This window comes from Bipolaris maydis (assembly GCF_028858645.1).
Source record: "Bipolaris maydis strain C4 unplaced genomic scaffold PSV08scaffold_1, whole genome shotgun sequence".
NCBI classification, from domain to species: domain Eukaryota; kingdom Fungi; phylum Ascomycota; class Dothideomycetes; order Pleosporales; family Pleosporaceae; genus Bipolaris; species Bipolaris maydis.
The window spans coordinates 356883-382526 of record NW_027093857.1 but is presented as its reverse complement, the minus strand read 5'-3'; the positions used below and the strand labels follow the sequence as shown (position 1 = coordinate 382526).

Below are 25644 nucleotides of genomic sequence, written 5' to 3'. Positions count from 1 at the left end.
CATTCTCTCTTTGCGTATCGCTGATATTTGCGCGTCCGTAAAGCAGTAGACAGGCCCTGTGCCAGTCCGCGTCTTCAAGTATCCTTTTCTCCTCCTCGTATAGACTTTGTGCTTCAGGGCCGTAGCCTACTGGTCTTGCTTTAAAAATATCGAGGATCGGTCGTCGAAGCTGTATTTGGAATAGAATGTCGCGTTGAAAGGAATTATCCGGAGCTGGTGCGGTATGTCGTAGCTCTGGGATGACTAGTTGGGCTAGTAAAAGGTTGTCAACATTGTGCAGCATGGCCACAAAATCATTGACCACGGCATCTGCCAGCGGGGGCTCATGGCCAAGTCGTTTCCATAATTTCTCAGAGAAGATCTGGAATTTAGCAGCGCGATCTTCGCACACAGCATTGCATAGTTCTTCGTGGAGACGCAGGATTATGCCATCATCGGGGAGTAGTGGGACCGCCATGGACATGAAATGCACAATGCAAAGATGGCTGATTTTGTGTGTGCGAAGAAAACAACTACAAGAATTAGAAACTGAGCTCGTGTTGACTAAACCATGGAGGATTCAGGAAGTGACAGACCTGGTAAGAGCAGATAACTGTTAGAGAACGGAATGCCAAGATCTATTACAGGGGACCTTTGGTTGTACTATATCCTACGTACTACCCGACATGTACTTCAAAATCGGGCCGATGACCGGCCAGTGCGCTAAGTCCGTTGCATCATCCACAGCAATGCTCAAACAATGCAAGGTTCAGGCCCAGCAAGCGTCATCCCCACAACCATCAACGATCACACTAAGACTAGAAAACCCAAATGCTCTCAAACGTTTTAGTTATGGCCGTGATGGTTGCTCTTATGCTCAGACCCTGGCTGAACGGCGAAAGCCTACAAATCCATTGGCGGCTAGTGAGTACCCATTCGAATTGTTCGTGACTTTACATGTCTAACATCGCTACAGCAAATAACCCAACTTATAGCTGCTATTTCTGTCATGTTCACGGGGATATTAGTAATATCGTGGGTTGCGACGTGCGTTGCACTTCACTGCCTAAGTCCTGAACACTTGGAGCTATTCCTCTCGGAACGAGGTTGGATACAGCGGCGCCTCTTTCAGATAGCACTCATCACTTGGGCTTCATATTGGCAAAAGATATGGTGTTAGTTCGTGATTTTTGTTTAAGTATTATACTGAATACTAATGTATTGCAAGGAACCTGCCCATTTTCCCATCGCCGCTGACCAAACCTTCACCGTATCCCTCGCACAGCATAAGGCTACTCCAGCGACCGTCGTTCTGCTACCCACGATGTCTTCCACAATTGTAGACTGTCCCGGTTGGTTTATACTTGTGATTGCCACACCGGTTCCCCAGCTTTGTTGTTCCAGTACATTGAGTCAGTATATCTTGGATTGCGTGCTCCTCAGTGACCAATCCCTTGCCTTCAAGAGCCGAGATATAAGATGCAAAAACTCTGGTTGTGATGTTGGTGGGAATGGACATGATGATATTCCCTAAGCTTTGCGCGCCTCTGATTAGAAGGTACGCGGATTGCATAACAGGCCGACTGCGTAGCATGGTCATAGAGGCCGTTATACAAGCAAAAACTATTGTATCAAGCAAATAAAGAGATTTCCTGACCCTTCTTTGCACAAAGTAAGCTACAAGGACGACCGCGATTGTCGTAGGGATCATATGGACCGACGTGTTATGGTAGGATGATAGCTTTTTGTAGGTACAATTCAACAATGGTATGCTTGAAATTGCTGCATATAATCTAGTATTGGAGTGAGAGTTTTCTAAATATGAAAGGTCGGCGACTTGTGGCGGGTATTCTAGAGCCTCCCGGTCTCTTCGCTGAGTAGGGTCGGCAATCGCTTCTTCAATTTTCTGATATTGATTTCCTCTTTTAGTTCAGTTCTAGAAATATCGCTGAATTCTCTGCTCTATTTGAAAACATTTGCTGTTTTATTTGTTTGTAAGGTTATGGCTACATGTCTAATGCTTAACATGGTGTTCATCTTGTTCCTGACACGTAATCACATTGACCCAGACCTTCAGGATTTGGTTTGCAACTTAAGGATAGCACGATGGCATTTCAAGACATGCAACTGGATTTTCAGGACTATATGTATACTTCTATCATCAGGCAAGAGCTATCTGATGTTCACACACAATATCAGGCTTGTAGGCGATTACTCGCCCTTACACTATCACCTACTCTTTATCGTGCGCAAAGCTTGAAGCCTTTGCGTAGTTGGATAAAGTTCGATCCTAAATTTGTGCTACTTATAAATATTTAAGTGGAATGGACATGGTTAACTTGCAAAGTGAGTTCAGTCACAAAGACGTAAGTGAAATGGCATCCTTCATCCCTTAATTGCTGCAGCTCGAAACGCCGAATCTTTGCTCTATAATGACTTCTCAACAGTAAGTCTTCTTTTCACAAGATAAATGGTATTGCTTCATGTTAGTGATCGCTGGGGTTGGAAAGCTTCAGAGACGGACCACACTACCCGACATTAAGCTGTCAAAGAGACCGTTGGCAGTATCTATCAGACCGCATCTGAATCCCGACCTTCGGCATCGTGAAATAATTAAGACCACCGCAGGAGGCTAATCAATACTTCACCATGGAAAGCGGACGCGAGCATCAGGCAAAACAGTGGCCGAGCCGAGATTTGGGGTGCCGAAGCCGCGGCCACGAAAACTGCCTCCGCTCAATCACGAACGCGACACCCAGGGTACTTTTTAACTGCAGTGTTACATCCAATCTCCGCATCTGTGTATGTAAAGAGTCTTGGTCATAAGAGATTATCGTATCTTCTACTTGGCGTTTCCGCATGGCTGTGGTTCATCGTCGCACAGTCTCACCGCCTCCAACTTCGGGGCTAATCAGGCAATCGCCAATCTGAGGGGCAATCTAAGTATGATGATTGAGTGGAGCTGTCCTACGTAATCCCTGTGTTCGCCACAACACAGCACATTAATCTTCAAGCGGGGTCTATCTCGATAGGGCAAGTACACCTTTCGATGGACTCGCCATTACGCGAGACGTATTTGCTTCTCTTTGGCTTACAGATGTCCCATAATAAAAAAATTTATTGAACCCAGCCCATCGATTACAGGCGTCTATCACCGTTATTTTACACTCCTTTAGCCCCGCCGATAACGCTGCAAAGTATCTAAACGGAGTTGTTGAATGGGAGCCAAACTGCATACGGAACGCAAACTAAGAAATCGAATGCAATTCACGGTTACCTGCTGCTCATGCGATTTGATAGTATTGATCTAGAACAAATTTCATCCCGCCAAGATTGTTGTTCACGTTGCACTCATCGTATCACACGAAATGTTTCTATAACCATGTGATAGCATGCATTTGCAAAAGTAGCTTGAATCAGCAATTTTCCTAAGCTATCAAGTCATCTTTGAGGTTTTTTGCTATAGCACGAAACCAATCCTTTCGCACTCTCGTAAGCTTTTGGGGAAAGAATCTGCTAACTACTGCTGATTCTTGACTTACACAGAAGCTCTTGTGAATCAACATGGTCAAAGCTAAATCTGCTGGGCAGCCGAAACAAAAAGCTGTAGCCAATCGATTCCCGTCTGTAAGTGGATGGGCTACGGAGCGCAATGCATTTCGCATGCTATCTGAAGCATGTATCCAAGGTTTTAAGGACCATGGATATCGCATTGGTGTCATTCGCGGTATGTTTCCTGATACCTGATTATGAAACTCCAATTCCTAACTCAACATCTACCAGGATCGGATTTCAGTGAGCTCGATGGGGGGCTTATTTTCGACCCCCCAGATGGGTTTCCTATGAACATGGATCCTTCTGATGTGTGGGCCTGGGTTCATGAACATAAAGAGGATTGCAACCTGCAAATTGTGCCAATCGACATCAAATCCAGTATCAGCGCTCGGTCATCTCACCAGATTCCTCCAATTTTCATGGTTGCACCTCCTGGGCATCCCGAAATTCTATGCATTCTACCCATTAATAGCTACACATCTATAATGGCGAATATGAAGTTGGAATACGCAGACAGCCGTGGTGTTGAGTTCAACAAGGCGCATCGGATGCGACAACGAGAACCTTTGCACGTCAGTTCTCTCTTGGCGCCGTTCGCGGTACACCAGCGTGACCTCTTTCAAGCACTACTAGGAATTCGAGATGCATTCAAAAATCAAACGACTTACAAAAATCCATCCAGCGGTGTCACGCTGCTAGGCTGGATGCCACCAGAACCCGATTCTAGTCTCGAAAAGGTGCTGATGGTATCGATGAGCAAGCAAGATCATTCCGCGAGGGTCATTCAAGAGCTTGCCCAGACTCTCCATTCTCATCCAGACTGCCATATGGAGCTGTTGTTCAATCTCGTGCAGCCACTAGCCTGCGACTTGGTACTTCGAGATAACGCATCATCTACGACGTACCTTCTTGAGCACAAGGTCAGCACACCTAAAGAAAGAAAGCCTAACACTGCCCCCCTGAAGATAAATGACACATGGGCGAATGATGGGCTCAATTGGCATTTTCTTTTCCATCAGCATGGCTATTGGCTTATGATCCATACACGAGAGGGGCATAAAGTAGGAAGCAATACTCCAGTAGTCCGTATCGACCTAAGAAGCCCCGGCGCAGCCCATAAGATCGCAGACACAATACGCGCTCATGGCGACTTGGCTAAACAAAGGCTTCAGACTAAATGGAGAACCTTGGATGTCTACGAGAGTAGTCTTTCGGATGAAGCGAGCAGGTCGACGAAGCCATTGACTCGAGAAATGACTATACATGGTAGAGCAGCTGCGAGAGAACAGCTCCGCATAGCTTTCTGCGATGCCATCAACAATCAATGTTACAAGCTCAGGAAAAATGCTTGTATCATCCTGGAAAGTAGTGGCTGTGGAGAAGCGGTAATAATTCAACATGCCTGGTCGGACCGCGATGTAGCCAGATACCAGGCAAGCAAATCATTGCCTGTCTCTCTTTTCGGCGGAACACAATCCAGCTCTTCCAAAGCGCTCGTACTTAACTTCATCCCGCATTACTGGCCGCCTAGTGTCGAGTCTTCACAATTGTTCGAGCCGGCACGCCTTAGGATGATTTATATACCACTATGCTTGGGTCAACCGTTTATCTACATTGCTGCTACTATCAGCGCTCCGTCTGCTGATCGAAAGCCCTGTATCGAAAAGCTCATCATCTTACCATCAGAAAATACGGATTGGAAGATTAAACCTGATGGGTGCCGTGTTTGCGACGATGAAACTAGAATGAGAGATTGGAAGCCAGTTGTCCAGAGTTTGGTCGAAAGCCAGGGAAACAACAACCCAGGAAGCTCACTTGTACAATTTCCCTTCCTGAACCAACGAGCAGAGCCACTCTGCAAGGTTTATGATTTTAATGATGGCTCAGTGCACGCTTACTTCGACGGCATCTTGCAGGATCAGAATTCATGCTATGTTACTCCCATCTATGGACCAAAGGGCCTTCTGCAACGACAATGGAATCACGGTAGCCCTCGAATGGTAGATGTTGGCTCTGCTAGCACCCAGAAGTAAGTGCCTTCATAGAATGTTATAAAGCAATATAGTAGGAATCTTCTAATATCAAGGCTGACATGTTTGTAGCATGATGTATCGCGTCCTAACGACCCTTCCACCCAACACCAAACCGATGCCAACCGAACGTATCGAACGCATACACGATGATGCAAAAAAAGCAACCATGGAAAAGAAAGGCTGCCAATCAAAATCTGCGATAGCCTACGCCCACAAGGATCTCATCAGCAATCCAGAGTACGGTATGACATTGACGAACATCATGGAGCGGTCTGGCTTCAAGACAGCTTATACTCTGCGATGCGACAAGTGCACAGATGAAGATGAGTGTTGCTTCTACATCCCAGAAATTGCATACGGCCTTAAAGCAAAGATTGCATGTGCGGCTTGCTGGGGCAAATCGAAAGCAATATGTTCATTCAACGGTATCGCCAATACTCCAGATCTAGTAGATGCGATACGTAGCTTTGGTGCATTTAGGCGTCATGTGCCTTGTAATCAGTGCTACGTTGATCAGCACGAGTGTGACAATCGAGCAGGGTCTTGCGGAAGGTGTGAAACTCAAGGTGAGGAGTGTGTACGCGAACTTTGTACATACGCGGACCAGCCTGGCGATGACTCTAATTGCCCAAAAGATTGCGACAAAGCCCATGAGGATGATGGCTATACAAACGCCCGTGCGGTTCCGAGGGGTGCAGGGTGCAATGTACGTCTGCGTCTACAGAAACAAGCGCAAGCATGCAAAGATTGAACCAAAAGAACATCAATTGGAACTAGCGTCGATGAATCTTGGGTATGTTCACAAGAGGCGAAGGAATTTGAAGGTAACTGTATATTCAGCGAATGAATCGTGAACGCCAGACGGAACAAGGATGCTACGTAGATTACTTCGCGAACTGCAACTCCTCTTGCGCATTGCTTTTTCCCGAATAGCATTACAAATGGAATATATGGTATCAAAATATTTTTTTTCCAAATAACATGGTTTGACCAAATGGTGTAGTGGTTATCACGTCAGTCTCACACACTGAAGGTCTAGGGTTCAATTCCCTGTTTGGTCATTTGTTTTCTTTTTTGCAGATATCTACCTTTAAGCCGTTCCAACATCGTCACCTACACTAAAGTTCATTTTTGCAGGCTATAACATATAATGAGCTTACTTCTAAGTGCTACGATTACGTTATAATTAGCAGCGTTGGATCTATTCCTGTAGGATTGTTTTTGCTCGCGACATAGTATAGACGATCCAAGCATATCCCCGTTGGCACATACTTCATGACAAAACTTGCTTTCGATGCGCAAATGAACTTCCTTTGTCAAATGGCGAATATACTGCAAGCACTTCTCTCTAGCAAACCTAGGATGTTCTTCTTTGTTCAAGGCTCACCATCACTTTATAACACAATTTCTCTCGCACGCACTCCAGCATTCAGATACCTTCACTGGGACGAAACCAGACCATGAGGACGAAAAAGCAACATCTATCGGATCAAGACTGGTATGACTGGCATGCCACAATCGATCCCGAACGACAAAGCCTTCTCTTGCATGAGGACGCACCAGCGGACATGTTCAAAGCGAACGGTGATATACAATGGGATGACTTGGCTGGAAGACTTCAGGATGTGGAATATCCTGAGTTGCTCTTCGACGGACATGACACGCTAAAGAATCATGTCAGCGCCATCTTTCTCAGAACGATACCTGCAGTTGCGCTCATCACAGTATCACTCAACAACTATGTGGCGCGCAACAATCTGCCTTGCAAGAATTCTCTCTACTCTTCTGGTAATCTCTGGTGCTAACATTGGCAATAGTCAAGTTTTCTTGGAGCCACATACCTCTTTCTTTAGGTGAAAGTGGTGCATTCACGGCTTGGGGCCACCCACCTCTTTCTCCAGGTGAAAGCGATATATTTATGGCATTCGGGGCTTGGTCTACCAAGGAACAGAAAGATTGGATATCGATGAGCCCTGCGTACCGTGCAAAGCGATGTACCGTATGGGAGAGTACGATTCGCCATAGGTATAAGGTTATGTTCGCTATTTTTACAAATACTAACTAAATACACGTGCAGTTCACAGGCGATCCAAATTCCCTACTCTAGAAAAAAGCAGGTTTCGTTCTTCAGAAGTGGAGCTCCTATGATAATGTCTAATGCTATCGTTTGGGCCGCAGAATGTGTACGCGAAGACGGCGAAAAAGACGCAGGAGAGCTTTTTCTTCAATGGCGCGCGGTCGATGCCCACAGAGGCCAATGCACCACGAACAAAAAGCTCTTCAACGTAATGCGCAAGTATTATCTGGAAGCGAGTTCACAAAGACCGTGGCATATATGGAGACTCAAAGCCATCACAGCTATCCACAACAGGAGGAAGTCAACCAGGAGGCATACGACAACATTTTGGAGTAAAGTGGAAGAGAAGATCGCTGGTGTTCCCCCAATGGTCAAGAAGTAGAGGCACGAAAGCATTGCAAAGATGGATAGACTGGATGAGCGTGGTTGTTCTGTAGCACACTCAATATGCTGAGAGAGACAGATTTTATGTGGAAATAACTGGTAGTAAATCGTGATATACAACTCTTATTCATCATCACTCTTTGTATTTAGAGGTCTACAGTTGCGTTCTTTTGTATAGAAGACGCGTAAATTACTCGAATTGCCAGCGTCCTGTTGGGTCCGAAGAATCTGAGAAGCGGCCAAACGCTTTGTCATTGTCTCTAATGTCTGATCAGCTTTATTGTCACGCGAACAATGCAGTGCAACCAATGACGGTCAATGCTGGTGTTCGAAGCTTCGGCCTGGTCGGTTGTAACCGAACACCCACACAAAAACGCAAAAATCAATGGTGGTGCTAATTGGATCGATAACTGTGTCGGGACATGTCTTGGCTGTCAAAGTCAGTACTGGGATCATACATCACAGCTCTACAATCGGTATTGATAGTCTATTTATTCGATTTCCATATCTTCAAGCAGCTCCTTGTCTCAACAATAACAGCGTGTATCGATCATTTCGCTGTCAACCTCTGTTTGCCGCGCTTCTTTGGCATGTCTTCGTCGGAGTCTGACAGTTCAATTAACAAGGATCTCTTTAAGTCCTTGCGGGAGTCCCGTATCTCCCTCTCTTCTACAAGCATATCTACAACAGGTAAGTATAAGCAAGATAAAGTGCGAGCAGGCAAAATCTACCTCGGAATTTCCTGAGAGCCTTGTATAGCACTTGAGTTTCCTGTTTCTCTTTGATGAGACGATCTAATCGTTGTTGCACAGCTTGTACATCGTCTTCACCATCACTAGGACTTTTGATGTCTTCGTCATCCGCGAAGTCGTCTTCGTTTTTGTTGTTTTCGTCGTTTTCGTCGGTTGTTCGCTCGTCACCATCGTGGTGGTGTCCCTTATGTCCATCTCCCTCTACAAGCTCTCGTATCTGATCGTGCGCGCGACGAATATCTTCATCGAGGTTTTGCTGTCGCCACTTGATATCGTCAATGATAGGACTCACGATTTTGTCTTGCACGACCACTGCAACGGTCACGAAAGCGGAGTGCCTGTCGTCAATCTCACTAGTGAGTCCAGCTACATTGCGGTCCTCTATACATTGTTAAAACATGTGCCACTCCTTTGCTGCGAAAACACATGAATAAAGCAGCACCTACCAACCAAGCACTCTTGTCCGGCTACTATACGGTAGATCTCATTCGCCGCTACTAACATCCTCTTCGGCATCGGTCGTAAGGCTTCGACGAAGACTGGCCAACATTTCTGAAGACAATAGGGGTCTGGTATCAGCACAGGATCGGGTTGTCGCAACTTCGTCATGCGATTGATCTTCTTTTCGTGCTCTTCATAATGGGAATCTTTCCACAGCAACTGCCGTGCAAGATCTAGCCATCGCTGGCTGTCTTCGACACCTGGTATCAGTCCTGGAATCACGTCCTGAAACTACATATCCTGGGTCAGTCGTTGATATCGTAAATGGAGAATGGTAGCTTACCCATGGTAATTCTCTGCCTTTGCCAGCATGCTTCTTAAGTTGCTCGAGGATTTTGTTATCGTCTTCCTCACTCTGAATGAATTCGAAGAGCTTTATGCTATCCATTGTTTAGAGAGACGCGGTGTACGTGCAGGACTGCTTGCGGTGTAGAAAGTGAAATTGAGAGCTTCGGACGTAAAGAACGACACTTTGGCAAGTACTGGATTTGTGCGAGCGAGAAGGTCTCAGGTATGAATGTTAGTAGCAAACTTACCTTCTTCTCAATTATGCTAGAATGTCTCAGCTTCATGCACGTCGCCGCAACAAACACTATAAACTAATTTGAGACACCATCATGGCATGAGAGGAAAGTCGACAGAGAGTCGACAGACAATTAAGTGAATTACAAGGCTGTTGTGTAGATATTACTTATGTGCCTTTGAAACGCTATGACTGGATGAAAGTAGATGTACGCTTGTTCTGAAGCATCGATAGACCTTGTACCCGCATCTTGGGAACTCGGGACCTTTCGCGTCCTATCTGACATCAGATGAATGTGAGGCGAACGTGATAACCAACTACACCACCAGGCCGATTCGATATGAGATGAAAAAATTAAAAAAAATTATAATTGGGTTGAACATCAGACGCCCGTCTCAAGTATAGCCGGATGGATGAACATAATGGTGTGCGGAGCACATATTACCCCTCATACTCTCTTCAAAATATCAAGTAATATGTAACAAGGAGCCGAACACACGTCCCCGGCCCACAACAAGCAATAGCGCAACTACCCTCCGTAAATCCATCTCACGCACAAGGCCACCCGCTTACCTGCATAGCCACCTCTCTCTCTCCCAATCCCCACCCATGCCCCTCTGACACTCCAATAATTCTTTCACACCCACTGATCCAACTCCCTTCTATACACCATGTCGACACTCAACTCCCACCTCCCATGGACTACGCTGCCCCTCCTCATCAACGCCCCAATGTCCGGTTTCGCAGGCGGCCACCTCGCCGGCGCCGTCTCGCTCGCCGGCGGCCTGGGTTTAATCGGCGGGGTAAGAGATATGCACGAGGTACGACGTGAACTCGATATCGCAGCTGAGCTACTGGGCCAGACACGCGGGGCAGAGACGATGCGGGTGGGCGTGGGTTTTCTGCCGTTTGCGATGGACATGGCCGAGGTGCTGGATGTGGTACGGGAGTACAGGCCTGCGGTTGTGTGGTTGTTTGCGTCCAAGACGCTGGCGGGGTATAAGGAGTGGGTTGATGGTGTGCGGGGGGTTTCGCCGGAGAGTCAGGTGTGGGTGCAGCTGGGGAGCGTAGCGGCGGCGTTGGAAGTTGCGAGGGGGGCGAGGCCGGATGTGCTTTGTTTGCAAGGTGCGGATGCAGGGGGCCATGGGTTTGAGAAGGGTGCTTCGATTGTTTCGCTGCTGCCTGAGGCCGCAGATGCGTTGGCTGCGGCGGGATTTGCGGATATTGCGCTCGTGACGTCCGGGGGGATTGTGGATGGAAGGGGGGTTGCAGCTGCGCTGGCGCTGGGGGCGCAGGGCGTGGTGATGGGGACGAGGTTTTTGGCGTCGAGCGAGGTCAAGATACATCCGAAGTATCAGGCTGCGATTTTGGAAGCACAGGACGGTGGACAGGTGACTACGCGGTCGAAGTTGTTTGATCAGTTGCGGGGTCCGAATATCTGGCCTGAGCTGTATGATGGACGAGGCTTGGTTGCGCAGAGTCATAGGGATTTCGCGAGCGGGATGAGTCTGGAGGAGATCCAGAAGTTGCATAATCAAGAGGCTGCAGGCGAAGACAAAGGATACGACACAGGACTGCAAGGCCGTGCGGCGATATGGGCAGGTACAGGCGTGGGGTTAGTGAATGAAGTCCAGAGCGCGAGAGATATTGTGGAAAAGATTCGGAAAGAGACAAAGGATGTCTTGCTTCGAGTAGCAAACGTAAAATGAGAAGAACTAAGGACGAGCAAGCTATTGATGGCATTTAGTCTCTGATAGTAAACCAGAACTGTGCACCTGTGCGCCAATAACCTTGATCATGTAATTTGTTGATATCCGACTATATAAGGGTGATGGTACGTTTTTCCATCGCTTTCATAATCTGCATATAACGACCGTATCGCTCTGCTCTTGCCGCGGCTAGCACTGCTTTTTCATCCTCTGTGCGATCCCAATACGGAGTAAACAACAAAGCTTTCCAACTGACGCCTTTGCCGACATCAATTATAGTTCCCCCTAACCTTTTGTAAATATCAAGTTCACTTGTTGCCTCAATCAACAGTGTGTTCTTGTACCCGGCCATTTCTCGGCCATTTCTGTCTCTTTTTCATGGATCCGAAAGGTATAGCAAGTGCTTTTGTATCTTTCTTCTCGTAAATCTTAGCATCTGAGAGTGTGTTTCAATCAGAGGCGGACCATCCAAGGCCTTGAGGCTGGTGTGCTTGTGTATCATCCCGCTCGTCTACAAATCCAGTGTCACAAAGCCTGAAAACAGGAGCCTGGATGGCAATGGCCGCTTCTGTGGCATCCCCAAGAATTGGTGGCCATCTTATATTGTACACGATCTTTTTGATCTTTGTATAGTGAATTTTCTGACAACGACCACGGTATGGAGCATTAAACCATTGCACAGGGCCTTTAGTTGATGTCCATGACCAGGTTGGTAAGCTGTTCGGTTTACATTCATGGGTATATTCCCCAGTTCTCCATCTTTTCACGGACAATCAAAGATCATCGCGTAAGGTATCTTCCCAAATTCCGTGGGCATATCTCTTTTTCCAGTCTTGCGCTTGTATTCTGAATGCAAAAGCTGCAATGGCAGGCAGCCTATCCTTCTGAAATGTAAGATTTCTCCACGAAAAAGATTCCACAAGTTCGTACCACGCACACTGTAATGGAAGGGTCAGGCTCTTCTTCGAGTCGGCGTAGACAAATTTTGGTAAGCGATAAAACTCCTCTGGTTCACCCTCGCATTTTGAATCCATTCGACACTGCCAAATTACTTCCTCGCGGCCATAATGTATAACACGTAGAGATGAGCTAATTTCCTGGAACACCTAACCTCGCTTGTATGACAAAAAGCCGTCATCCGATTGCATGTCCATAAACTTTTCTGTTGGAGAAGGAGACCGAATTTGTCTCTGTACATGCAACCAGGGATACTTAAGCATAGGATGACTAATTTGCCGATTAGAGATATCGTTAAATAACCCTCCGCCTGAATCTCGGGCGGCGATGGCCGCAATAGTCAGGAATGAGTTTTGATAGACATCTGCCATGCGCGAGGCTTGCTGGCTCCAATCCTGTTCGCTGTCCTGGACGATGCACAGACTGTCGATCCATAAATAATGAATTCCAAGCTCTTTACCGACAATAACGGCCTCCTGGTAAGTCTGTAGAAGATTCTCGATTAAGATTCCCAGATCCATATGTATGCGCTTATTTTCTTGTGTTCTTTTGAGGTTCTCTCCACTAGCCCAGCAGTGGCTCAAGCATGCATATCAAGCTGGTTTCGACGAATCCTCTAGTTTGATCATATCACTGTAAATGCAGAGAAATCTTATTCCTTTGAGTGATTCTACATTCCGATCCTTGGTATTGCAAGGTCCATATTTCGACTCACATTCACTTATACACTTCCTTCCGATGTTGAAGCTATCAGTTGACGATGTGCCTTCGGAAAACAGATTCATCCGACGTTTATCATCCAGCGAGCAGGCAGTATTGGTGTCATCTAGTCACTAGTAAGCCTTGCATCTCGAATCCATCTTATGAGTGCGAGCCAAGACTTGGAATTATCCATTCAACCCAGCCAATGTCACCGAGGCAACCAGTATCATCTTTTTCCAGAAACAAATAGTCTTTATAAGGTGATTTAGTGAGCCTTAGCGTCTCCTGTAAGGGCATTTCCAGTGAAGCATATCCAAGCTGCTGCCAATAGCAGTCCTTAAAAATAGTTTCATGGAAACGAATTATATGGTGCCTCTCAAAGCTCAAGCTAAATTTGGAATCCACAACACAATATTTGCAGCTATGGGAGAGCAATTCCTCACGCAAAAACATCTTCTGTGTTTGGGTAACTCACTGTAGGTTTAGCAGAGCGTGTAAGAGTGAGCAGCCCGTCACGCAGAAGGGTTTGAGAAGGAGGCGCAGCCTACGTGTAAAGCGGCCAGGCTTACGTACGTAGGTGTACGTACTACGTAGCGCGGGACTCATCATTTGTGTACTAAAGGTATTCCGAGAAGGATGAACATCATGGCACTTGTAACAATAACACACATAATTGCTTGGAAGTAGCCAGATATAAGCTGCGGAATAAAACAGTCTAGAATTTGCGAAAACATCGTCTTGATTGACCGTCTTTCCGTACTGAAGTTTCACAAAACAACACCAATTCTTATTGACACTATTATAATACATGCAACCCATGCCCACCCCTCATCAAATTCATTAGAACCAGGATAAACCTTCATAGAATATTGATCACCGAACCGAGAAAAAAACCAATCGTCAACAGCGATAGAAAAAAAGGGGGGTATCCCGAATTGAAAGAAGCAAATGTGAATAAAACCGCGAATGACAATTATTAAGTTCTTGAACTACCAAGACCACTATTAAACGAACCACACGCCAACGGCCCCAATTACCACACTCAGGATACTGGCAAGATGTGGTATCTGTACCCCCCGCGACGCGGCGCCGGTAAATGGCACGATGCTTGTCTGCACCACAGGCTGGGCGCTCGCATTGGTGGGGACCAAGAAGCCGGGGGCTTCGCTGAGCGTGGCTGCTAGTGAGGGGAGCGGGCCGCTCATAAAAGGTAGTGGTGGTGGTGATGGCACCAGGGAGGTTGGCGATGGTGTTTGCGATGCGGATGGTCGGCTTGAGCCGATTGGGGTTGGTGTTGCGATGGGCGAGGATGGAGAGGAGGCTGAGGAAGTAGCGGGAGCGGATTCCGAGGGAGAAGCAGTGGAGGACTCGGCGGGAGTAGAAGACGACGGAGAGACAGCGGAGGAGACAACAGTGGAAACAGCGGAAGAAACAGCGGGAGTAGAAGACGGCAAGGGTACCGTAGACTCTTGGGGCGATGAAGTCATAGCAGGAGCAGGCGAGGAAGTCGAAGGTGCAGGCTCCTCGGATGAAGTAGAAAGAGGAGCAGGCGAAGAAGAGGCAGGCATGGATTCCGGGGTAGACATATACTCTGGCATAGACGTAGATTCTGGTGTAGATGTTGACTCTGATGCAGACGAAGTCTCAACAGGAAGTTCAGATTCCATAGATGAAGTTTCGGCCATGCTCGTTGGAGCAACCGCCTCTGGAGTAACTGTTGAGAAGAGAGTGAAAGAGAATCCAGCATCTAGTGTCGGTGCTTCGGCAGCTGACGTCGTACTCGTCCTTGAGATGTCGTAAGTAATATAGGACGTGGTAGTGATTACGCTAGTACTAGTCGAGCTGCTTTCGCACGACGTCGACATGACGGGAATAGAATAGTTAATCATCGTCGTCGAGTTAGAATTGACATAAGAGCTTGTGAGCGCGCTGTTGCTGCTGCTGCTGCTGGCCATTAAGGTGGTCGAAGCCGGTTCCGGAGGCACTGGGTAACTAACGCTAGTGTAACTAGCGGAAATGTTTAGATACGGGGCTGTGGATATACTCGCATTCGTCATGCTGGTCGTCGCACTCACGTCTGGGGAAGCTGTATAGCTTGGGGTAGTTAAACAGCTTGTACTAGCTAAACCATCAGGAGCAGCTGTATATACAGGAGCTGCGTAGACTACACTACTTAGAGTGGTAGGGGTAGTCATGGCTACCGTTGAAGAGATTGTGTAGTTCACCACTGGGACTGTGTAAACTGGCACATTCGTAGCATTTGCCGGAGTCTCCGGGGCGACGGATTCGCTCACAACCGGGGGTGCAACAACCGGGGGTGCAGGAATGGCAATACCCGATGAATTATCGAAAGCAGTCTCTGGCGATTTGCATTCCGAGACAAGAGGGAATTCCGCCTTGAAGATGTTTCGTGCAACCCCGACGGAGTTGAAGGGTGGTGGCAGGATCGGAATCGAGGCGTTAAAGCTGACATCGCAGGAAATGGAGACGTTGGCTTCAACCAAGGCGATAGGGCCCAGCTGGATAAGATCGGGAGACAATTGCGTAGTGCTGTTTGCATATGGTGCAGATGGATTAGTGGCGTTGTCGCCACTAGCACAGTTCTCAGCAATGTTGGTCGAGAGCTTTGCATCCAGGCGAGGTAGGTCCAAAGTAGCAGTGACCTCCGCTGATAACTGGCCGAGGAAGTCGAAACCAACTGGGATGGTGGGCTTGAAGGCAAGACCAAGAGTAACGTCAACGTCTGTAATGTTGACAGTGACGGGCAGAGCAGTAAGAGTGGTGTCCTGGAAACCAACAAGACTGCTGCTACCGAGGTCGGTGAGCTCGACCCGAAGCCTAGAGTTCTCTGGCACATTGAGTTCGAGTCCGTAGTTGACCTCAAGCCCGCCGCTGACTTCGAACTCAAACGCGATCCTGGGCTCGAAGACGGCGCCTGCATTTCCAATTCCGGGAATGACAAATCCAGCGATAGGGAGTTGAATTAGAGCAATTTCGAACGCGCCGTTGGCAGATGGTCGTGCAAATAGATCCAATCGTGCACCTACACCAGTAGCTACAAGCTCCACAAAACCGCCAGAGATAACGCTCGCAATCTCTTTTCCGTCGTCACCGCCCTGGAAGATGTCGGGGATCAGGTCGATTTGCGATAGGTCAATGTTGAAAGCACCCTGGTTGAGTGCCAACTGTCCAGTGGTAGCACATCGCTTGCAGCCGATTTCAATGGGGACGGCGATGGGCAAGTCTTCAGGAAGGGGAACTACAGCTCCAAGAATTTCAAGGAAATCTTTCGAGGCAAAGGTCTTGTCGACTATCTCGGAACTCAAGTCGAAGAGAGCAGTGTTGACGTCTTCTGATATGTTCTGGGGAATGGCAATCCTGTTCTGGCGCTTGCTCCGGGTCATGGCAAAATCGGCATGGCGGCGAACGATGTGGTCGTCAGTGGTGTGACCGAATGTTACATTCATGCGGTCAAAGGCCTGTCGCCATGTTGTCTTCTTGACCGATAGGTCGAGTGCTTCTCCATCCTCGGCAAAGGATACATCGGTGACACTGGGACTGTCAGGGCATGATCTCTTAGGAAGACATGCAACTTACCGGTAAACTTCACGCTCGCCTTCGTCGTTGCAACTCTTATGTGAAGTAATGATCAAGCCACCGTCCTCGCCATAGGCGGCTCGGGCATCTCGGGCAGACGAGGCATCAACAAAATGCAACTTCATAGCATCTTTGCCACACTCGACGGATTTCAAGTGATGTTCATGCTCCTCGAGGGCGAAGACTGGCTTCTGTGAGCTGACCTTGACCTGGGAAGCAAAAGTTGAGGCATCGCTCCAGGCATTCTCATCTAATCAATCGTTAGCCTGGGTACGCATAAACCTGAGTAAGCAACATACTCTCCACATAGGCCATCTCCGTCTCAAACTTTTTGGTAATGCGAACGCTTCTTCGATATAGATCGGACCGTTTCGTCGCGGCCCTCAACACGCGTTGAGGTTTAGCTTCCAAGCCGCGCTCTGCAATCGCATCGACATTGTTACCCAACGTCGCAACAACGACGACAAGCGCGTGTAGAAAATGCATATTGGTGCGCTCCGTACGCACTCAACAAATCCAAAGAGGGGTTAGAAGGATTTCTTGAAGCGATGACTCTTGCACAAACCTCGACCTCGACGTAACTGAAAAGAGAGACTGTGGTGGTGTAACAAACAAAAAAACAAAAGGCGCAACAAGGCCGATACACGAAATCAAAAAAAGGAGTGACTGAGACCAACACAAAAGCTATTGTGCAAAAGAGCGTCTGAGAAATCTTACAACAAAAAAACAAAATATCAAACCAACTAGATACTCGCCAGCGAGAGACCACGATAATAAATGCAACGAACGAACGAACGACCGAACGAAAGAAGAGACACAATGCGCAACCCACGACTCGAAAAGAAAGTGAAGTAAATCAGCTAGTCAGAAGACTGCGCCGGGGTCAGGGCAGGAAGTACATAACTATAGGATTCCTATAATATCACATCACCGACCAGGCCCAGCCTAGCCCACCAATTCCTTCATCGGGACAGGGCCCCCGCAGGAGTCTGCAATAGCCAAGGCGTTTCTTGCTAGCCAGGAACAACGGCTGCACAACCCCTACCAAGAACCGTGGAGTGAGATCTAGGCAATACAATGTCGCAAAGTACTCCTTGCAGCCTAGTTTTCCCTTAAAAGGACGCATTAAGTATCGCCTACCTATCCGATTTTTCCGTCGTCACGAGCAGTTTGTGCAATGCATACACACACAAATACGCACTCCACATGCTCATTCTTCAACTCTCGTGCGTAGCAACTACAACAAGGGTGCGCAAAGGCCGGTTCCCAAGTCCCCCCCCCCCCACCTCCTTCAATGCAAAATAGCACACCAGCCCGCGAACGTGCGAACGTGCGAGATAGAGTGTCCTAACGGCATCGTGCGTCGCAAAAAAACGTCGTCTAAAGTTCTCGGCCCCGTAGCACAGCAGCGCTACACCTGTCACTTGCGCCCATGGTCCCGCCGCCACTTGCGCGCGGGAAAAGGGAAAGACCCTATAAACGAGTGTTTGGGTAGTACAAAAGTTAACGGGCTCGGCGCAACGGCAAAGGGGGGGTGGGGGAAAAGGATGAGACACGACAAGTGTTTGAGGCACCAAAAAGCGTCGGTGGTGCTCATGCCTCAGGTTTGTGCGCTAAACTGAGTTTAGCAACGGGGCTGAGACAGTTTGAGTAACCCCCCTTCCCTTACCCTTCCCCCTTCTCTTGGCTTTTGAACTATTAGAGCATGGGGAGATGGTGATCCTGGTGTGCAATGGTATCAGCAGTACCTCTCCCCACCTCCGATCAAGCATATTTTATGTGTTTGTGGCTTGGGAGTTGTGAGTCGTGAGGCTGAATATTGATGCTAACCCCTGCGATACCACCTTGTGGCTATACGGGTTTGTGTAGAATGTCGCTCCTGGATTAGGTCTTTCTGCGAGGAAGCCAAGTGCATAAAGGGGACGAGAGAGAGAGATTGGGGGATTGGGTTGGGTTGGGCTGAATTGCGAAACGAGTCTAGAATAGCTGTGTCTAGTTGGAGTAGACGTTCGAAGCGTGAACATGCGATGAAAAGACGTGAGATCACATGATTGACGTGCAACGCAAAATCAACAAAAGAGAGATAGAGATCGTGGTTAACCGTTATCTACGGAAATGTCAATTTGGCCACCTCCACACATGATTAGCCCCAAATAAGTCTCGAAAAGAACGTGGACATCCATTACCAGAATCACTTATCACCACAACCAAGACAAGCAATACCACCTCGCAATCTCCCCCCGCCAAGCCCCCACCATCCAGGCAAAACCTCGGAACCCCCAACCTGTCACTCCCTCAGTTCCCAGAGTCAACAACCCCCCCTTCTCCACCCACTCTTACCACCAACCAAATCCCCCCATATCAACAGAAAAGAAAAAGAGGAAAAAAAAAGTTGCATCCCACCGGCCTTACCCAACTATCGAAATAGGATGCGAATTATGCCGAAGGAGCAAAGTGCGACTCAGTCAGGTGTGAAACCAAACACTTTGCATGCGCCCGCTGTTGACTAGTCAGGGCAGTATTGTTCGCAACGTCGGGAGTCCGTAGTTCCAGGGTTGAAAGGATCGACTTGAGTCGTTTATCGGCCATTTGCCCGTTGCAAGCTGGCACACATCAAGATCAAACCTAACGCACCCGGCTATTCATACGCGAGAGATATAACGGACGAGGATCCCGTCAAGACGGATGGAGAGAACAAGAATAGCTGAACAAGCAATCTAGTCCGAATTTTTCAACAGTCACTTGTGACAGTCTTGGTAGATAAAGACATCGAAAAAAAGATAACACGAGGCCTAAAAGGTTAAAAGAGATTATTGGCAATGATTTGAAATTTCTTGGTTCCTGACTCATGAAAAGAGAGAGAAGGACATGTATATAAATATGTAAAAAAAAAAACGCTGGGTGGAGGGCAAAATGGGGGAGTCAAAAAAAAACAATCCCCTTTCAGTCTATGATAAAAAAAACAGTGTAGCCGTATCCAAAGAGAAGAAAGAGGAAGAACGAGAGAGAACCAAAGAAAAAAAAAATGCGATATGGTTTGTCCCCTCAATCGTTCCCCCCCTTCCTTCCTCTCTCTACCTCTCACTCATCTTACTTCATACGACATTTCCGTATCAATTTTTTCAAAAACAGCCTCCTTTTTTCAGCAGGCCGTTTCCGCGAACGTCAGCTAGAAGGCTGAGAGGGAGGTGGCTGCTTCTTCTTGAGTGTGTTGCGACGCTGCTTCTTGTTCTCGGTGGTGCCGGCGTTGTGGCCTTCGCCGATGCCCTCGCCCGCTGATACGGCGCTGACGGCCTTGCTGGCGCCAACGGTGATGCCTTTGGCGCCAAACTTGCCCGCCATACTTTTTGTGCTTTGCTGGCTGCCGATGCTGAGTCGCCTGGCGGGAGTGGGACTCGCCGGGGTGGTAGATTGAGAGGGGTCGGTGCCGGCAACTTCGTCGGAGGACCACCAGCCTTCGGGGCGAGATGTTGAGGTTTGGGCGGTGGTCTGCGAGTTTTCGGGGGAATCAAAAGTGAGTGAGACTCGGTTTGTCGGAGGTGGCGACATGATTCTGCTGCGGATGGATGGGAATATTTCTTCCGTATTCATCTTGTAGGCAGCTGGGTAGGACATTCTGGACGCTATAACGGGGCTGGTAATCACCGAGGGACTGTCAGCTGAGGATGGGCCATGGTAGGAGATTGCTCGTCGGGTTGGGGGAGAGCCTCGCCTGGGTCGGAGGGTGGGTGAAGCTACCTTCCTTTCGTCTCCTACATCGTCGTATCCTTCTTGCTCAGGCAGAGTATCGATTCCCGGTAGGAGACTTCTGTATGTGATTGGTGACCGTCGCTTCTCTTTAATACCATTGGCCGTCTCGCTTTCCGTGACTGCAAATTTTTCCAGATACTCAAAAACATGTGGGAAGACCAGAGTGTTGACAGACTCTGCCCACAAAAAGTCCAGATGCTCGTAGTGGGGGATCTCCTTGGCGATTGTATGAGAGGGGAGCTCCTTCAACATAATGTTGATATCAACCAGACTATCCGACCCACCGTAGACCAGCACAATAGGTGTCTTGATATTCTTAGTGGGAAACTTGGCAACCTTGTAATACTTGGATCGGTTAGAGATGATTGGGTTCGAGTCATCATCGTCGTACATCTGGAACGTGCCGTTGCGGATGATTTGGAACCAGTGCACTACACTCTTGGTCGAACTGTAGGAGTAGAGGTGGGGATACGCGGCGAGCTTTTGCTCAGGCAAAATGTTATTAGCAGTCCATCCGAAAAGAAACTTCAAAGACTTGTCAATCACACGGACAAAGATAGGTGGATACAGGATAGACTGCCACATGGTGGTCGAGGGAAGAATGGATTTGCGGCCAAACGCGAGGTAGAGGATGTTTGGGGAGGCCTTTACAAAGGCATCGACGATTCCAGATGCAACACCCTTGGGCGACATGGCTGGCGCCAGCGCAATGAAGACATCGACCTTTTCGTTGAGCGTTGGGTGTATGGATAGCGTGGCAAAAGCCTGAGCGGTTCCCTGGGAGAAGCCAATGTACGACAGAGAGGGCTGGTGGGTTGTCTCGAGAATGTATGAAATCGAGTCGGGGATGTCGTGGAAGGCGAATTGGTCCATGCTGAAGTTCCAGAAGCTGCTCGAGGTCGGGGGCGTATGCACACTCTTCTTGGAGTACTTGTTGCCGCGATTGTTGCCGAGCCAGACGTCGTAGCCGCGCTCTACCAGCTCAAAGGGCAGACATCGTTCCTTGGCCGTCAGGCACACCCATACCTCGCTATTCATCATGAGGCCATGGTGTAGGTAGACAACCTTCTTCTTCTGGCCCTTTGCGCGGTCGCGGGGGTTGACTCGCACGTTTTCCTCGCCCCTTTTCCATGCCAGGCGGTGCAAGCCCAGCAGGTAACCGTCGCCCGTCTGGACGATGTGCTCCTCGCATTCGTATCCGTAGAGCTGGCACAGTTCGGAAAAATCGGAGGCATTGGCAATGGAGCTCCAGACGGCTTTTTTCTTGTCACGCGAGCGCTTGGACGAGGGCGAGGAGCAGTAGTTGAAGAGGCGGCGGGTAAGGCGGTAGCAAAAGTTGATGATGGGCGTCGGCAGGGCGAGGGTGATGACGGCAATGAAGGACTCGAGGATGATGAGGGAGATGGACAGGAGCAAGGCGATGTACTCGCGGATGTGCAGGCGCGAGAGAAAGGGAATATGCAGCGCCATGGCGATGGCGGTGGCAGCGAGATGCTTGAGGGGGCGGCGGCAGGACGAGCGAGACGAGACTGTTATGGCAACGGGCAAAGGCTCAGTCGACTGCAACGCCAACGCATAGCCCCTCTCTGCGCGCGCCGGGGCCTGAGAAACGTCGAAGCTTGAGCCTGTCTGGGAAAGACGGTGGCCCAGCCCATGGGCGTCGAGCCGTGTGCGATGGGGAAAAAAATGACGTTGACCGACACTACTGCACTGCCATGGGATTGCTCTCTGACATGTGACAGCCCATCTTGCCCAAGCCTGGCTAACGGCCGTCGGTACCGGGCCCGGCTGCCTCGCGCCGCGTCGGCGCACATGGCCTGGATGCCACGGCTGCCGTGTGCTCCACTGCCATCCCTCCACGTCGTTCGCTGTCGCCGCCGCGTCTGCTGATAACCACGATGCCGCAGTCATGTAAAGACATCCGTATGGCCTCCTTCTCCTCGCCATGGTGAAACTTCGGGCGGCTAACGTACCCAATTGCAGGCGCCGCCCTGGCTTTTTGCCTCCAAAACAGCGACTGCATAATGGTTGAGCGGCACTCGCCCGGCGACTGTCTGCGCCCGCCCCTCAAATACACCCTCCCCACCCAGTGCCAGCAGCTCCAAAAGGGCTATGCAGAATGCAAAAAAGGCATGATCGATATGCGCAAGCGGTTTCGTGGCAACAGGCCTATCGCTGTCCAGGGCCAATTGGAGACGGGCGCCTTTGGCCAGGGCCGTGCCGAGGCCGACGAGAAGGCAGGCACCATCGAAGAGAAGGGATACATGCTCTATGCTGGCCGCCCCTACAAGGGCGTCAAGGAGACAAAGGGTGATGAAGATCCAGACAACAAAGGGCTGGAGCGGTAGTTGGGAGTTGGGCAAGGGGGCACACTTGGATGGAAAAAAAAATTCATCGCGTGCCTCGGTCGATGCTCAACATCACTCACGAAGGAACGAGAGCGAAACAGCATGGTTCGGCGTTATGAAGAGAGTCTGCCATTGCGGCTCCTCTTTGTATAGTAAATCTTTTACATTGCGGCCAATACACCCCTCCACATACATATACACACAGATTGCGTGGAACATGGACGTGACGGTTGGGTCTCTAGATGATAAACGCGTATGCCCGGTCGAAGCAGCTATCCCATCCCGGTACCCCGCTCTTCCAGTATCTCTTCAACACTGCGCACGCCTTGAGCGGACAGCTCGTCCCCAGCAGCCTGCTAAGATCTCCCAGACTCGCCTCAATCCAGTCTTTTGTCGCTTCGCTGCGATGGATACCCTCGACCCCTGCCACCGCCAGAGGCCAAACCATATGTCTGGCCATCCTGGGATCCTGGAGCGCAATGCGCACACTACTCAGAAGCACGCTTCCCTTCTCTTCTTGCGCCTTCTGCAATGACAAGCTCGGCGGCAGCACGGTCAGCGATTGTAGAGACATGCTGCAGTAGAGGGATACCGCAGCCTGGTAAATCTGCCCCAGCAGCAGCCATTCCGAGTAAAGGGGTCCGGCCTGCGCCCAGTCCTCGGGAGAGAATGCATCAATACGAGCAAGCAGGTCATGCGCCTCCAGAGCATGTGCTGGATCGGCATCGTATAACAACATGGCCGCGGATGCCTTGCTACGTAACTGGCCAATCTGGAGTATCTCAATGTACAGCTCCCGAGGACATAGTGTATACGGGAAGATGAGATCATAGACGCTGCTCAAGTCCTCGATAATTGTCCCGTTTGCGCCTGTAATGTCGACTTGGTCCCACGATGGGCTGCATGTGTTGGCGAGCGAGATGATGCTAGGCGCTTGCGTTAGCCAGTAGAGCTTATGCACGGAGCCCAAGGTACCTACAGTAGGTATATCACTAGTGATGGCACTAGATGAGGGGCATCTTTCATGAGCTGCTTTGGTCCGCCCCGCAGGTCAATCAGCCGCTTCATACCGTTGACATGTGAACGCCAGTCCGTGAAGCTAGGGTTCTGGAGCTATATCCAAGCATTAGCCCATGTCCCCCACTATTTACCCAAACAATGTTCATCAACATACCTCCAGACACATGAACATCAGGATACTGGTGATGGTCATGTCCGAACACCTGGTCTTGTCTTGTGCAATGTACTCGCTCAGTGATCGCAAGGCGGCGCCTCGGTGGTGATAAATCTTTGATCGGTTCATGCTTGTGATTGCGCGATCGGCGCCAGATGGCTGCGTGTGGACAAAGTGATTGAGGGATATGCACACTAGCGTGTGGTGTATCGCTGGCGTGAGGAGATGCAGCACTTGAGGGGGAAAGACAACGATGGCGGGATTGGGTACCAGCTCCCCGTAGGCCTTGTACTGCGCTCGAATTTTGCCATTGTCTGGAGCTGTGAGCCGTGTGCCTTGCTAATTGACTTTTGGAAATACACTTACAGTACTGAACAGCCTGAACAACGTCTGACGTCTCGTTAGCCAGATATGCGTAGTTTGGCACCTCGTACTTGTGTAGAACGACTATTAAGCGTTTCAAGCGCCGAAGAGGGTCTCGCTTCGATCGCAGTATCTTTGCGGCTTCGTCATGCAATCCCTTCTCGACGACATCTTCAATTTTCGCCCTTCCCCAAGTCTTGAATATCCGAGCGGCCTCATTAGCGCAAGCCGTCATTTTGATCGCGGATACGTGCAGTTCCGGCGCGCTAACTTTGGGTACACCCTCCTGCTGCTGAAAGAACGAAATCAAAGCGTCCTCGTAATCCACCGGCTCGCAGATGTAATCGTTCTCGTACATGCGTCCATAGAACTCTTGCTCAGATGATCCACCATCCTGAGACGACATCTGCCGATTCTGGCTCGACGTTGGAGTCGCAACGTATACTTTTGGCGGACTGTTATCTTTCTTCTTTCTCCGTCTTGAAGTCACCATGCCTGTCTGAACCCATTGGAGTGGTTTTGTATCGTCGTAGCCAGAGCATTGCCGTCCAGCTTTTTGGCACTTTCTACAGTGGGGTAGCGTGCAATCACATACAAGGCGGCGTTTCGAGCATTCCCAGCATTGTCTGGTTGCTTTCGTTTCTCCTTTTTCGGGCAAGCTCATATTGACTCGACGAAGTGTTTTGTTTGCTATCGATGCAGGCGGAGCACTGATGTCTCCTAGTATGTGCCTGGCTTAGTCTGGACCTCGAGGTACCCAGACGTGCGGTTGCGGCTGTTGCGACAGGGCTAGACTCAACGCCGCAGCGAGCATGTTTGCTCTCTTATTACCACAGAGAGTTGGATCTCGTTGTTGTGGCTGAGAGATGCAATGCCCCGCCGAGGATGAGCACTGATAACTGGCCCCCAATACTTGGCCATCGTTACTGCCGTGTTGGGATTAGCCTAAATCTGCCTGCTTACGTGACAAGGGGCCTTCAGCTTTACTTCTATCGGTGACGCCGGTGGGGGCGACTCTACTCAGTTGCTGTGAGGCTGGTGGAACCCTAAGCGCTTGCTGCTTGTGTTCGACAAAGCATGTCTGGATGTAAGAGGCTGTGCATATGTCGATCGCCAAGCCTATGGTGCATTTGCTGATATCTACGTAGCCACTCAACGCTCGTGTCTCACATCAATCTCCATCAATATGAGCAAATGTGGAGTAATCCTATGCGCACTTTCTAGGCACTGGCGGGAGGCA

At 49.2% G+C, this 25644-nt stretch overlaps 6 protein-coding genes across 6 annotated transcripts; 3 read left to right on the top strand and 3 right to left on the bottom strand.

Annotated features, from left to right (window-relative positions):
- Nucleotides 1-281: 281 nt before the first annotated feature.
- PSV08DRAFT_242309 (uncharacterized protein) lies at nt 282-1513 on the top strand (the record flags this gene model as incomplete). The annotated part of the gene is made up of 4 exons (XM_014219297.2): nt 282-578; nt 627-903; nt 956-1026; nt 1208-1513. The coding sequence occupies 4 exons, from the start codon at nt 282-284 to the stop codon at nt 1511-1513; spliced, it is 951 nt and encodes a 316-aa protein (XP_014074772.2).
- A 2030-nt stretch (nt 1514-3543) lies between these two features.
- Nucleotides 3544-8026, top strand: PSV08DRAFT_168111 (uncharacterized protein; the record flags this gene model as incomplete). Its single annotated transcript, XM_014219298.1, has 5 exons — nt 3544-3706; nt 3763-5563; nt 5637-5992; nt 6048-6360; nt 7645-8026. 5 exons carry the CDS (start codon nt 3544-3546, stop codon nt 8024-8026), a joined length of 3015 nt encoding a protein of 1004 aa, XP_014074773.1.
- A 456-nt stretch (nt 8027-8482) lies between these two features.
- Nucleotides 8483-9669, bottom strand: PSV08DRAFT_357751 (uncharacterized protein; the record flags this gene model as incomplete). Its single annotated transcript, XM_014219299.1, has 4 exons — nt 8483-8709; nt 8760-9161; nt 9227-9512; nt 9565-9669. 4 exons carry the CDS (start codon nt 9667-9669, stop codon nt 8579-8581), a joined length of 924 nt encoding a protein of 307 aa, XP_014074774.1. The 3' UTR covers nt 8483-8578.
- Nucleotides 9670-10522: 853 nt separating this feature from the next.
- Nucleotides 10523-11556, top strand: PSV08DRAFT_253734 (uncharacterized protein; the record flags this gene model as incomplete). Its single annotated transcript, XM_014219300.2, has 1 exon — nt 10523-11556. A coding segment is annotated over exon 1 (973 nt), but the record flags the coding sequence as incomplete, so codon positions are not given.
- Nucleotides 11557-14176: 2620 nt separating this feature from the next.
- Nucleotides 14177-17255, bottom strand: PSV08DRAFT_345832 (uncharacterized protein; the record flags this gene model as incomplete). The annotated part of the gene is made up of 3 exons (XM_066092776.1): nt 14177-16724; nt 16770-17019; nt 17069-17255. 3 exons carry the CDS (start codon nt 17253-17255, stop codon nt 14177-14179), a joined length of 2985 nt encoding a protein of 994 aa, XP_065949905.1.
- A 2679-nt stretch (nt 17256-19934) lies between these two features.
- Nucleotides 19935-25068, bottom strand: PSV08DRAFT_367065 (lysosomal acid lipase cholesteryl ester hydrolase precursor; the record flags this gene model as incomplete). The annotated part of the gene is made up of 6 exons (XM_014219306.2): nt 19935-22013; nt 22559-22786; nt 23313-23793; nt 23847-23980; nt 24042-24355; nt 24408-25068. 6 exons carry the CDS (start codon nt 25066-25068, stop codon nt 19935-19937), a joined length of 3897 nt encoding a protein of 1298 aa, XP_014074781.2.
- Nucleotides 25069-25644: the final 576 nt, after the last annotated feature.